General features: G+C 37.1%; 1 protein-coding gene across 2 annotated transcripts in view; it reads left to right on the top strand.

Annotated features, from left to right (window-relative positions):
• The window catches only part of RBBP8 (RB binding protein 8, endonuclease), a 93,712-nt gene extending 79,297 nt beyond the window's left edge, over positions 1-14,415 (top strand). For both annotated transcript variants that reach the window (XM_047087079.1, XM_047087078.1), the window contains 4 exons: positions 3,889-3,958; positions 8,049-8,145; positions 11,584-11,725; positions 13,313-14,415. In XM_047087079.1, coding sequence (XP_046943035.1) covers positions 3,889-3,958; positions 8,049-8,145; positions 11,584-11,725; positions 13,313-13,410 — 407 coding nt within the window. In that variant the 3' untranslated portion in view covers positions 13,411-14,415. The remainder of the gene's footprint in view (positions 1-3,888; positions 3,959-8,048; positions 8,146-11,583; positions 11,726-13,312) is intronic.
• Positions 14,416-15,236: the final 821 nt, after the last annotated feature.

Here is a 15,236-nt window from a genome sequence, read left to right as displayed (position 1 = left end):
TCTTTTGAGATAGTTGCAGACCAATAAAAGTGTTAGAAAAAATACTTCAGAGGATTCCCTGTACCTTTCATTCAGTTTCCCCTTATGTTAACATATGACCATAAAGTATTCATCAAAAGTAAGAAATTGATTGAATACTATGAATTTCTTTGCATAACTTACGCATAATGTTTGTAAAAGTTTTGAAAAGGTTCTTTATTAAGTAATAAGTTAATCATTGTAATAGAGTGGGAGGAGAAAGTTTTGCAGAAAATTCAGACTAACTTTGTTTGAATGCTTTACCTTCCCAGACAAAATAATGTAGCTACATGTATCAGTGTCTTTTTAGAATTCATTTTTTTTTTTTTAATTTTTTTTTTTTTCTTTCAACGTTTATTTATTTTTGGGACAGAGAGAGACAGAGCATGAACGGGGGAGGGGCAGAGAGAGAGGGAGACACAGAATCGGAAACAGGCTCCAGGCTCCGAGCCATCAGCCCAGAGCCCGACGCGGGGCTCGAACTCACGGACCGCGAGATCGTGACCTGGCTGAAGTCGGACGTTTAACCGACTGCGCCACCCAGGCGCCCCATTAATGTTTATTTATTTTTGAGAGAGAGAGAGAGAGACAGAGCATGAGTGGGGGAGGGGCAGAGAGAGAGAGAGAGAGAGAGAGAGAGAGGGAGGGAGGGAGGGAGGGAGAGGGAGGGAGGGAGGGAGACACAATCTGAAGCAGGCTCCAGGCTCTGAGCTGTCAGTACAGAGCCTGATGCGGGGCTCAAACTCACAGACCACGAGATCATGACCTGAGCCGAAGTCAGATGCTTAACTGACTGAGCCACCCAGGTGCCCCTTAAAACTCTTTTTATTAGGGATGCCTGGGTGGTTTAGTCGGTTGAGTATCTGATTCCTGAATTCAGCTCAGGTCATGATTTCAGGTCATGAGATAGAGCCCCGCGTTGGGCTCCATGCTAATAAGCATTGCCCCTGTTTAAGATTCTCTCTCCCTCTGCCCCTGCCCCATTCATGCTCTCACTCTCTCTCTTAAAAAAAAAAATTAGGGGCGCCTGGGTGGCGCAGTCGGTTAAGCGTCCAACTTCAGCCAGGTCACGATCTCGCGGTCTGTGAGTTCGAGCCCCGCGTCAGGCTCTGGGCTGATGGCTCAGAGCCTGGAGCCTGTTTCCGATTCTGTGTCTCCCTCTCTCTCTGCCCCTCCCCCGTTCATGCTCTGTCTCTCTCTGTCCCAAAAATAAATAAACGTTGGAAAAAAAAAAAAATTAAAGAAATTCTTTTCATCAGAAACAGTAGTTTATAATGTAGGATAGTAATCAAAAGAAGAATAAGTGAAACTCTTAAGCAGATAATCTGAATTGAAAGTTAAAATTCTTGCTAAATGTCTCATTTTCTTGTTGTAAGTAAAAAAGAACTTTTAGTCTAGTGCAAAGGTTATAAATGAGAACACCTTCTGCTATGTAGTCTGTCTTGATGATGTTTTCTTTGTGCTTCCATCAGTTTTAAAAAAATACAGCCTAGGGGCGCCTGGGTGGCTCAGTCCCTTAAGCATCCCTTTGGCTCAGGTCATGATCTCATGGTTCATGTGAGTTTGAGCCCTGCATCAGGCTCTCTGCTGTCAGCTCAGAGCCCACTTCAGATCCTCTGTACAGGCACCACCACCAACCCCCGTCTCATTCACTCTCTCAAAAATAAGCAAACATTTTAGAAAAAAAAAAGAAGCATTTCAAGCTCTGACCTCTGGGGTTCGCAACCTTAAAAGGTCTTTCTTTCACAGATTGAAAGTTCATTTGTTTTACAAAACACAAAGTGACTGCCACAGGATCACTTGAAATGAGAGGAATCAGAATCTTTGGATCACTGCAGAATGCCCCACAGGAAGGAAGCCCATAGCATCTCAGTATCATAAAGAATTCAGAGTTGACAAAACTCTATTTATTTTAAATGTAAATTGGATTGCATTATCTTCTCACTTTTAAAAACCTTCACTGAAAGGATATTTGGATGTCCAGTAAGCACATGTACATGTCCTCAACATTATTGGACATGAGGGACTGAGATACCACTGCACATCCAACTGAAACGGTTTTAAAGTCTGATAATATCCAGCATTAGCAGAGGTGAAGAACAATTGGAACTCTCACACTTTGCTGGTGGGGATATAAAATTGTACTGTGGAAAAGAGTTCAGCAAGATTTTTTTTAACAGCTTTATTGAGGTTTGTCAGTTTCTTATAAAGTTAGGTATACACTCGCCCTATGACCCAGCAATTCCACTGCCAGGTATATAGACAAGAAAAATGAAAACACATTCACAAAAGATTGTGTTCAGAAATGTTCATAGCAGTGCTATTTGTAGTAGCTCGAAACTGGAGACAACCCAGATGTCCATCAACAGATGATTATGAATTGTGGTAAACTCATATAATGGAATACTATCTGTCAACAAAAAGGAGGGTCCTAGACTCAACAATGAATTGCCCAAACCTGTTGAGCTAAAAAACTCCAAAAGATGGACAAGAATACAAACTATGTAATTCCATTAATACAGAGTTTTAAAACCGTTATAACTAAGCTGTGGTGGTAGAAATCATCCCTCCATAGTGGGGGAGGAGAAACATCAGAGAACATTCTTGTGCTTGAGAAGCAAAGGAATAGGAGGAAACTTCCAGGGGGGATGGAAGTTCTATGTACACCTTGATTTAGGTGGTAGTTGCACTAGGGTGTACGTTTGTCAATTAATCCTAGTATACTTAAAATCAGTGTGTTGCCTATAATAAAGTAGATTCTTTTTAAAAGTCTTCAGTGCACTCTATTGCATTCACAACAAAATTCAAACTCCTTTTGGCCTCCAGGGCCCATCATGATCTGGTACTTGCCCACCTCTTCAATCTCATCTTTCCTAACACTTACCTTTCTTTGCTAAATCTCAACCACACTGGCCTTTTATTAGTTCTTATAACATCCCATACTTTTTCCCATCTCAAGACCTTTACCTAGAATATTCTCCACTCCTGCTTCTTGTGGCTGACTTCTTTTTATTCATCAGTTACTACTTTCCATGTCCTTCCTCAGGTAAGCCTTAACTGTCTACTTAATGTCTGTTTCCCTCACTGTGGTATAAACTCCATGAGGACAAGAGACCTGGTTTCTCTTGTTGGACATTGCATGTCCAGAACTTAGAACAATGCTTGGTAAATTTGGACTATTTGAATAGACCATAGCAGTTGGCTGTTTGGGTCCAGACAACTTGGGATTCAGGTCCATGAACTTTAGTTCTTATCTCCAATTTTCTGATAAAATTCTTTAAGTTCTGTCTCCTACTTAATCTACCTCAAAGACACATTATAAAAATCAGGACTAGGGCGTCTGATTGGCTCAGTTGGTGGAACATGCGGCTTTTGATCTCAGGGTCATGAGTTTGAGCCCCGTGTTGGGCAAAGAGCTTATTTAAAAAAAAAAAAAAATCAGCAGCACTAATAAGTGAAACATATGAAAAGCTGCCTTGTTATTGTGTTTGGTACCAAATGAAAATGAGCATCAAAGTAGTTCTTTTGAAGTCTAAAATACTTTTATATACAATCTACACGTGTGTACAGGTACTTGTATATATAGTTTTTAAGTCTAAAATAGTTTTATAGGTGCGAGTTTTTATCTGTAGTAATTCTGAGGTAAACAAGATAGTCAGCACCTCATCATTATGCAGATGAAAAAGAAACAAAAAATTAGTTACAGAAATTTAAACAAATTGCCCAGGAGCCTAGAGAAGGAAATTCAATTAGAATGGAAGTTTTGATATAGGTTATTTTTGTTCCAAAAAAGCTATTTCTCAGTTCTGCATTCAGTTTGTGTTATAATTAAATGCTTGATTCTTTTCCTTTATGTGTGTTTGTTTACAGCTCATGGTGATAAGCAAGATAAAGTCAAACAGAAAGCATTTGTGGAGCCATATTTTAAAGATGATGAAAGGTAAGTTGGTCCTGATTAATAACAGCAATGTGATGGGAAGTACAACAGTACTATCTTGGTCAGCGTACCTCTGAACTGTTAAGTTCTTACTTTGGTTAAAATAGAGCACATTTTATTCATTTTATGGTCATAAAAAAGAAGGACTTAAGCATAAAAATGACAAATACTACAAATAAAGAAATTTATATCACTATTTTTTTGACAAATGGTAATAGTTATTTTCTCTCTTTTTTATAACAAATATTTTAATTCTTATTCTGTTTTATTGTGGACTTTATTTGAACTCCAGGAATTTGTTAAATTATATGACTATTATTTAGTATAGGACTTTAGGTGACAGGCCTTAGGTTGTGCTTGAAAATTATTTCATGGGGATTTTTAAACCATAAAAGAAAAACTAAGCATCTTGATTTTGAACCATAATGCTACTTTGTGACTTTCATTCAAAGATGGCAAATTCTGTAATTTTTAATCATGTACCATTCATTCTAGAAGTGAATTTAGGCATAATAATTCAATTGAAAAGAATTTTTATGCCTTTTTTTCTTCAAGTTATGATGTTGGCAGATTGAATCCCTCAATAAGCAAAGTATATTTTATACTTTCATTTTTTAATGGTGTTTTTTAATGTTTATTTATTTATTTTGAGAGCAAGAGCAAGCACAAGCAGGGGAGGAGCAGAGAGAGAAGGAGAGAGAGAATCCCAGGCAGGATCTGCGCTGCCAGCGCATAACCCAACATGGGGCTTGAACTCCTGAACCGTGAGACTATGACCGAGCCAAAATCAAGAGCTGGATGCTCAACCGACTGAGCCACCCAGGCACCCCATACTTTTTTTCTTAAGGTTTTGTTTTTTGTTTTTTTTGTGTGTGTGTGTGTGTGAGTAATCTCTATACCTAATATGGGGCTCGATCAAACTCATGACCCCAAGATCAAGAGTTGCATGCTCCTCTGACTGAGCCAGCCAGGCGCCCCTGTATTTTGATTTCTGTTGAGAATTTTAGAGATCTGACAGGCTAAGATAAGTTTTTATTGATACCTGTAAGACTCTAACAGATAAGAGCTGTCGTTTTATTGCTAAATGCTGAATTCTTTTCCTTTATTTACCAGTTCTCCAAAGAAATAGTACCCTAGCATCCCAAATATGACTAGGGAGTTTTTATTTGTGGTGTCATTATGAACTCATGGATTTAGATATTTCATGTGTTTCCGTCTCTTACACTTATTTATATTCAGATTGTATTGCCACATCTTGGCCCCAGTCTCTTTGAATGAGCGCTACCCCAGTCTTTCCTAGCTGGCTTGCTTCTGGTATGATATATCATGTTCTAGGCTCTCTTCCTAGAGAACCCTGGAATCTGCCATTTTTTCAGGAGCCCTGGTTTCTTTTAGTGAAAAACAAATTTAGTCTAACCACTAGTGTTGCTCATTGCTACAGTTAGTCATTGTTTGTAGATCTTTTAGGTGGTGGACAGAATTAGGAATAAGGTTTTTGTTTCATTTTGTTTTTTTAAGATAACTATACTTTTTCACACCAATAGCTCCATTTCAGGTTCAGAACTACAGGATTTTTATGTAATCTCTTCTTACATCTGTATCTACTTTCCTTTTCCTGAAAATTTCACTTTTCAGTGCTACCAACATAATTTCTTCTTTAACTTTATTCTTTAATATTTAGAGCAGTCTCAGGATAATATAAATAATCATCGATAATATGATTTATGAAAATGGCTTAACATGTCTTTGTGGGTTTTTTGTTCTTAAGCTGTATCGTGTTATCTGCCATCTTTTCATACAATATAAATTCTAAAAATGAAAAAAATATGTCTATTATAAATGTCCAGTCACCATATTTTAAAGCCATTTGGAATAATTATTTTTTGTGTAGGTATACCACCAACTCATTGTCTAGGTTTGTTTTCTTTTGCTTTTGAATTTTTTAGGAATTATTTTTCTTTTTATTTTTAATTCTTTTTTTAAGTTATGTAAACTGTGTACGCAGTATCAGACAAGGTATATTCAGATAAGTCTAGCTTCTAACATTGTCCCCTTTACCTGTTAGCTCCCTATCCCATTTGTTAAAAATTATGGTTTTCAATCCATTTTAAAAAATAAAAGTAAATATCTATACAGAAATATATTATCATTCTCTTTCCCCTTAGACAAATGGTAGAATGCTATATATACTTTTCTCTATTCTGCTTTTGCTTTTTTCATTTAAGTATGTATCCTAGAAATCACTCATAATAGCATATAGTGGGGGCATCTGGGTGGCTCAGTCGGTTAAGCGCCCAACTTCGGCTCAGGTCATGATCTCATGGTTCTTGAATTCAAGCCCCGCATCAGGCTCTGTGCTGACATCTCAGAACCTGGAGCCTGCTTCGGATTCTGTGTCTCCCTCCTTCTGCCCCTTCCCGCTGATGCTCTGTCTCTCAAAAATAAAACATTAAAATGAATAAATAAAAATAGCATATAGTGATAGTCTTCATTTCTTTTTTTAGTTACTTTTTTTAGTATAATAGTACTTTATTGATGGTACCATAGTTGATTCCTTAGTAATGGGTATTTGGGGTGTTTACAGTTATGCTAACAGAATGCTGCATTGAATAACATTGTACATTCTCTTTTCATAATTTTGTCTTGGGGATAGACTCCTTGAAGTAGGATTGCAAAGGAAGAACTGTCATTTCAAATAAATATGAGTAGTTTTATTTATGCTGAAACCATTAGATAGCTGGAAATGCAGGAGGTGGGTGTGATGCATGGGTACGGTGAAAGTCTCAGAGTCAGCATTGTTTCTTTCCCCACAGACAATACTAGCAAACCCTGGGAAGATGGGTTGTGTTGCATGAGGGACAAGAAGCTTAGTAATCTTTTAGGTGATGCTTTAAGGTCTGCTACAGATGCCAGTCTACTAGTAGATTCCCTGCAACATTATAACACACTATAGAAGCAGAATAGACAATACTCAGAGGAGAGGATCTGATATGGCCAGAAAGTACTCTACATAAGCTTTTAAAATTCCATAAGCTGTTTGAAAGAAAGCAATTTTTATCTGTCCTTTTCATTTACAGATTGCTCTAAGGTTGAGAGTTCTTGGGTTTAAGGACCCAAAGGACCGATAACCTCATACTTTGACATAGAGGGATTAAAGCTTTCTTTTGACGGAAAGTGCTTGCCAAGTAGAGGGGCTTAGGATCAAAATACCTCAAAGTGGGTATGTTACCAACAAGTCATTTTAGAAATTAGTTTTTGTGAGTCAGACTGTTTAAGCTCACTGGGGATGCCTTTAATATAAACAAATACATGTACCATCACTTGAGGCATCATTTACCTATTTTAGAAGTTTGGACTTTTCTATATTGGGCTTTAAAACTTAAAGCAGGATACAAGTATATTAAAAAGTTATGTGCTAAAAAAAAATGTGCTTTTTCTTCCCAGAGCACTCCATACCTCATTAATACCTCAGTGGCTTTGACCTTTCCTAGGTTTCCAGTAGTTCTCAATAGGATCTGATCCATTTAAGAACAAGGGCAAATAATTGTTCCTAACATTTTGAAGAATCCAGGGTGAATGTAGGCAGCAAAATAAATTTTTGGAGAAAATGACAGATGACATGTAAACAGATGAATCTTTTTTTTGAGGGGAGTAGGTTAGCCCAGAAATACAGGTTCTTTAAGAAAACTGAGTTAACAGAGGTAGTTATTCTTTCTTGGTTATGTTATAGAATACCAGTTCCTGACTTTAATAATACAATATTCCTTTTTAAATTAAGTTATTTTATGTATTATTTTCAGCCAATCAGACAAATTTTCAGGCAAAAATAGGAAGTAATAGTTCTATTTTTTCAGTTAGATAACAATATACATAAAAATACCTGACAAGTAGTAGGCACCTAATAAGTATTTAATGAAGAATGCATGAAAAAATCATTTTGTAACATACTGAATAAACATTTCAAATAAAATGAGTGAATGTTTTGGGATTATTTCTCCTCTGGGCCTTCACCTTTGTTAATTAAAAATCTAAACCAAAGATCTTTGTAGTAACAAATGGATTAATTTTTAAATTTAATTCATTTTTCTCCCAGAGAGACTAGCTTACAAAATTTTCCTCATATTGAGGTAGTTCGGAAAAAAGAAGAGAGAAGAAAATTGCTTGGACACACATGTAAGGAATGCGAAATTGTAAGTACTAATGTAAAGACTGTCTGGCGGGTTTTTTTTTTTCTTTACTATGGCTTTAAGATTATAAATGCATGATTTAAAAATCATAGATAAAAATCTAGAAACCTAGTTTGAGCCAGGAATAGCAGGATAAATAATTAAAGAGCATACTCGTTGTGACCTGAAAGATATAAATAGAGGAAAATGAAAGCCCTCAACTTCTCTAAAATTTTCATCAAGTGAATCTGGAGCCTAAGCCCTAGTTCTTTTTACCAGCTTAAGACATTTGTGCCATTTTTCTTTCCTGTGTTTATCTGTATTTGTTTTAATTTTTTCTCCTGGTGTTATGTTACAGCAAAGGCTCTTACATATAAACTATTTGGGGATATTTCTGATATTTTATTTAAAAAAATTTTTTTTTACATTTATTTATATTTGAGAAACAGAGCACTAGTGGGGGAGGGGCAGAGAGAGAGAGGGAGACACAGAATCCGAAGCAGGCTCCAGCTGTCAGCACAGATCCCGACGCAGGATTCAAACTCACGAACCGTGAGATCATGACCTGAGCCAAAGTCAGACGCCCAACTGACTGAGCCACTCAGGCGCCCCTTGGTATTTTAGCAGGAAACTTTAACGTTTATTACTTACCCCAGCACTCTCAGGAAACGAGATATATTCGTGTTTTTTTCTCAATAAGTGGTATGGCCATAAGCTCTTAACTTTTTCCCCAAATATTCCTTCTTAAACAAATTGTGATGAACAGGCTCTATTTCATCCTTATAGCACAAGTATGTTTTCCTCTTATACATTGTCTGTCTTGGACTATTGAAGTAGGTGGTACTAATCCTCCTGTCACCAGATATCTCTCAGGCAGGTTCTGTGTTTTCTTGAAACATGCTTCTTTAATTTCTTCCCTGGCTATCTGTTAGGTATTAGATGCCTGCCTCTAGCGATTTAGTTCCCCCTTTAAATTTTCTTTTTAACAGCTGTGGGCTAGAAAATTTGATAACCAAGCAGATTAAAGTTATATATGGATAGCCTGTAGTGCAGGTAAGCATTTGGTGAGAAATAGGCTCTAACTACCAGTGGGAGTGTAAATTGAGATCGCTATTTTGGAAGGCAGTTTGGCAATGCAAGCAAAATCTATATCATGGGTTTTCATAACACAAATTGAACATATCATGATTTCTTAACTAAAGAACATGGTCTGTACTATGCAAATCCCCAATTTTTAGTTATAACCACGACTCTTACACTACCAGTTAGAAAAAAAGCTCTTGTGTTAGAAACACTTAATTTGCTTTCCTTCTTTCAGGAATCATTGCTTGTGCTGTTATTCAGTCTCTAAAAACTATTGTCTCATACATTTAATTCCAGTTTTTTTCTTGTTTAAGATAGGAGATAAGTCTGTTCCCTGTTACTCTCTTATGACCAGGAGTCAAATTACCAGTCCTGTGTATTTAAATACTATCTATATGCATACGGTTCCTAAATGTGTCCCAGTGTGTCTTCCACCTGTGGAATATGTAATACACATGTGGAGGTATTATAATCATGTCAAGTTTCAGCCTGCTGAAAGCAAACCGTTTCCACCTCTGATTCCCAAACCTCACTTGAGTCTCTTGTATGTCCATTCTTCTAGCTGCTTAAACCAAATCTCTTATAGTTACCCTCTGTTCTTTTCTTGCATTTCTCAGTAACAGATCTATCAGCAAATCCTATCAATTCTACCTTCAAAGTGTATTCCATTTCCACCCACTTACTGTCACCACCGCTAACCCCATGGACGAAGGCACCATTTCATCTCGCCTGGACTATTGAAATAACTTCTAAGTGCTTTTTCCTTGTGTTGTTTCGTTTTAACTAGTCAACAGTTTTTAGAAAGCAGTGTTAGATTCACAGCAAACTTGAGCAGAAAGTACAGAGAATTCCCATATACTTCTGTCCCCATTTTTCTTTTTTATTCTTGTCTCTTCACAATGTTTCTTTCTTTTAAAGCAAGGTATTTTTGAGATGTTAATGATTTTATTGCCCCCAGTGGGGAAATTGCCTGGGATTAAAGGTCTTTCTTATGTCAGCACTAGGTGCTTCAGTTCCTGGCCTGTGTGCCAGAGAGGAGAGAGAATCAGGAATGTGGGGTGTCGGGGCAGGACAGGGCTGGGCCTGAGAGCATCAGCACAGGGTGGCTTGGATAGGACAGGCATCTCCTTAATTTCTGTCTTCCCAGTGTACTTTTAACACAACATTGAATGGTCTTTTCTTTTTTCCCTAGTGATCTTTTTAGAATAAAAATTAAATCTTGTCATTTCTCTACCTGAAATGCTTAAATGTCTTCCCACCTCACAAAGAACTAGATAGGATCCAGCATTCTTATCAAGGACAGCAAACTCTGGCACCCCACTTCCTCTCTGATTTTGGTCACCACCCTCCCAGTTGCTTGCTGTGTTATAGCTACACCAGCCTACTGGTGCTTTTGTGTATGTTTGTAATTTGGTGGCAATGTTTCTGTAAATTGATTGATAACCGTGATTCTCTAAGGTCATCCCACCCCAGTGTCCAAGCTCAGGTAACAAAGGCTTGTCAGGGAGAAAGATGAAAAAGATAGTCCCCAAAATAATTGTTTCAGAAGTACTCAGAAGCCTTTAATTTGTGTAAAAGAAAAATGTATTTACAATCTTTACTTCAGTCTTAAGTTCTAGTCCTGAGTCTGCCACTTTCAACAGATGATATCACCAGTAGAATTACCAATTTGGTTTTCAGTTTCTCAAGTATAAAGTGGGATTGGCTGGATTGTGTGATCCTGTCGTGTGTTCTATTACACTTTACACTACTGCTTTGTTTTTGAAAGACCTGTACGTTTTTTACATACAAGTTTTAACCTTGTTTTCACGAAGTTCAAGTTGTTTGGGTTGCAGTTGCAAGAAATAATTATGTCTTTGATCCTAATTGAAAAATATAGTTTAAGCGGGGAAGTCCTGAAGACTGCAACATTCAAAGCTGAACTTGTATTTGTAAAAACCTAAATAAGAAAATTACTTCAAAACATACATGTTATATCCGAATAACAACTGAGAAAAGTGCCAAAGTGCAATTTTGTTGCTGGCCTAACAAAGTTGACGTTGCACCATATAGATCGGCTATGCCACGAAGCACACTGTAAAGTTAAGCTGGCTGGTTTTGTTTTTGGTTTTGTATTATAAGACTTTATTGATGAAAAAAGCATCATATTGGTTCACATTGTGATACAAGCTCCAAGCTCCTTTTCTCATTTGTGGAGCGAACATTTCACAGACCAGCATTAGTGCTATTAGTATTAATTACTAATACTGTCTTCAGTGAGTGTTGTTCCCTAGCATGCTGAATACTTTGACAGCTTTCTTAGCTTCTAGTTTATAATCAATAAGCATAATAGTCCATGTATTATTTCTAAGTGAAAAACTTACCAGTTTTTATTATCAGTATTATGCAGATATTCCAGCAGAAGAAAGAGAAAAGAAGCTGGCTTCCTGCTCAAGACACCGATTCCGCTACATTCCACCCAACACACCAGAGAATTTCTGGGAAGTTGGTTTTCCTTCCACTCAGACGTGTATGGAAAGAGGTGAGAATACAGGTTATAATATTTTGGAATTAGTTTTTTTGAAATAGTGTATATACCCAAGTCTAAACATTAGACTTTTTTCCCATGGTTTTCTTTACCTTCTGCTCAGGGGCTAGTTCTGTAACATAAAAACAAATTCCTAAGATAAAAGACTTAACTTGAACTCTGAGTAATGCCACTGGAATCAGAGATTGTGTATAATCACTTTAATATAGTTGTATATTCTTTATCCTGGTTTATCATTCAAATTTCAGAAAGTAAATTTCTCTTTTATCCTATCATCAAAATGACTTTTAGTAAAATAATAACATTATAAAAGTTGCCAGCAAGGTATGGTTAAAAAGAGAATCTCGGGGCGCCTGGGTGGCTCAGTCGGTTAAGCGTCCGACTTTAGCTCAGGTCACAATATTGCGCTCCGTGAGTTCAAGCCCCGTGTTGGGCTCTGTGCTGATAGCTTGGAGCCTGGAGCCTGCTTCAGATTCTGTGTCTCCCTCTCTCTATCCTTCCCCTACTCGTGCTCTGTCTCTCAAAACTGAATAAACATTAAAAAAAATTTTTTTTTAAATGCGGCAACTTGAATTGTCCGAAGTTATTTTTAAAAATTACCTATAAGAAAAGAGAATCTTTTTAAAGTGACTAGTCTGAATTTTAGATTTTAAAACCTCACTTATCCGGAATGCTGGGTCTTTATAAACCACATCTGAGTGAAAAGGACCTTTGTTTGGAAGCTGTTGGAACTAATTCCTTCAAGTGTAGCATTTACATTTAATATGATTTGAGAATGTATACAGCTTTGAAGCCCCAGATATTTAGTGGTAAGATAGTTTTTCCATAAGATGCCAAGTCTCCTGTAGCTATTACCATATTTTCACTTTCCCCATTAACAAGCCAAATTAAGTTCCTTTTGACGGATGCCACTGCCTGGTCTTCACATAGAATTAAACAATCTGGATAGAGCCTGTTATTGTGTGCCTACCATGGCCTAAGGGGGTATAGCTTGAGAGCATACCGCATGACTCAAGACACTAGGAGAAATTAGGTAGTTCAGGAGTACTGGGGCACAGGCACATCATCTAAAGAAGTAGCTGCTGCAGAAAGTCTTTTTGATAAGCACCTGGAATTATCATAATAGCAGACTATTCTTGTTTAGCTATTTGTTCCCATTTGCAACCTGTAGGAGGCAGACTAGGAAAGTACTTAAGAACTCTGGTTCTGGGGGTTAGACCAATCTTGGGCAAGGTCCCAGCTCTTCCCCGTCATAGCCTTGTGAACTTGAGCAAGTTCTTTAACTTCCTTGGGTCTCTATTACCTCATCTGTGAAGTAGGTATAGTGGAAGCTACTTCAAAGGGATGTGAGCATTAGCTGAGGTAATGTATATAATACGTTTGATAAATGTTTGTGGTTATTGTTAGTATCAATGAGGAGACTGATGCTGAGTAGTGAAATCATGCATTAACATCACACAGCTAATAATCACAGGCTCATGTAAACTTAGAAGGCATTAAATAAGACAGTTTTAGTGAGTACATGCTGAAAGAGAAGCATGGTGCAAATACAGTCTTCTAAATTTGTCGTTTGTTTTTAAGGTTACATTAAGGAAGATCTTGATCCTTGTCCTCGTCCCAAAAGACGGCAGCCTTACAATGCAATGTTTTCTCCAAAAGGCAAGGAGCAGAAGACATAGATGTTGAAGCAAAAACAGGATGGAGGACAATGTTTCTTTTTAGTTATTTATAGTTAAAGTTGGGATTAAACATTGATTTTTTTTTGATCTTCTGTAAACTGACTTATAAATCGTTTTTCTATTGAAAGTGTTTTTAAATGGCATTTACCCACCACACAAACAACTATTTAAAATGTGGATACGCTTATGTTATATTTTCTTGCTTTTGCATCTTTAAAACAATAAGGTGTTTTCATTTTGCACTCTAACTTAAGAGTTATTTACTTTATTTGGTAATACCTAATTACAGTTTTGAAAATATGATAGTTGTAGTCTCTGATTTGTTGCCTTTTAGGTCTTTTCACTCAACCTTCCCTTGATACTTACATTCAACAGTGGCTTTGTGCTAATCATTACAAATTTTCCTTCCCTTCATCAGTTGCTCCTCTGTAGGTCATTCCAGTATCTGACATTTAAGTCTTTAAAAAAAAAAAAAAAGGCTAAATTTTAGTAGTCCTTTTAACTTTCCAGCTTCTTTCTTTTTTTGACTTAAAAATGAGCTCCTACTCCATAGTGAATTCTTTTAGAGACTCAACCACAAGTATCAACCTTTTTTCCTTTTTCATATATTATAAATTAACACAGTCCTCTGATCTGATCATCCTATTCCAGGTCTTCACAGTCTCTTCATCATACTTTTCTAAAGTTTTCAAGCTGAATGTGTCAAGTTCTCTGCGCATGTGTTCTAGTTCAGTTGTATTTTTTTCTCTGGGTTGACTAATATTATTAACTTCCAATTTGGCAATAAAACAGATCTCTCGATTCAGCAAATTTCTGTTCCTCTAGGACCTAGTGTCTGAGTCATCAAAATGACAGACCACATCTGTGTCATCCACTGTTACTGGTGGCATTTTATCAGTGTCTTTTTTGAGTGTCTCTCTAATCCATATCTTGACAGTATTGCTCAAGCAGGAGTACATGAGACACTGAATGGAATGCCTCAATAAAATCTAACTGTAGATAAAACTCAGAGTTCCTAAAAATCTCTGCTTAATCTCATCTTCTTCATATGTCAAGGTTCTCATGTGAACAAGTGACATCAATTTGTGTTCTCAGAGAGAGGATCACCAAAGAAATCACATATACTGAGTACCTACTATACGTCAGACCCCTTATGTGCATGGTTTGGCTCTGAATGTGATGTGAATTTTTTTGCAACCCTGTCCTAGCTTCTATTCAGCACTTGTCTTCCCTTCCCAAATGGTTTATCCTATGTTTGATTTTTGTTCTCTGCTGGCAGTGAACCAATCTCTCCAAAATAATAGCAACCATTCATTGGTAACTTGCTATATGCCAGAAGCTGTGTTATACTCTTCACATAGATTTTTCTCTTTTAATCCTCAAATAATCTTGTGAATTTATGTGTCAGCTTAACGTTAAGCTGCAAAAAAATGGACCCAAAAAACAAATTAAACAACAAGTGACTGGTTTTATTTTTCTCGCATTAAAAAGTCTGGAGGTCAGCAGTCCAAGGCTGGTAATGCAGCCCCATGATGCCCTCACGGATCCGGATTCTTGTGGCTTTCACACTTTGTATGTGACCTTCATCCTTGTCACTATAAAATAGTTATGCCACCTCTAGCATCACGTCCATGTTCTAGACAGAAGGAAGGGAAAAGAAAGCATATGTCATTTGTTTTTGTCCCTCTTTAAAACGTTTTCCACTTAAATATAAAATAAACTTGAAAATAAAAGGGGACACCTGAATGGCTCAGTCAGTTGAGTGCCCAACTCTTGGTTTCAGCTCGGGTTGTGATCTCATGGTTTGTGAGTTCGAGCCCCACATC

Source organism: Lynx rufus, unplaced genomic scaffold (assembly GCF_022079265.1).
Source record: "Lynx rufus isolate CCGP_SWC_20201006 ecotype Redwood Valley unplaced genomic scaffold, mLynRuf1.p SCAF_22, whole genome shotgun sequence".
NCBI lineage: Eukaryota > Metazoa > Chordata > Mammalia > Carnivora > Felidae > Lynx > Lynx rufus.
The sequence above is the reverse complement of the archived record's forward strand: the minus strand, read 5'-3'. Positions and strand labels throughout refer to the sequence as shown.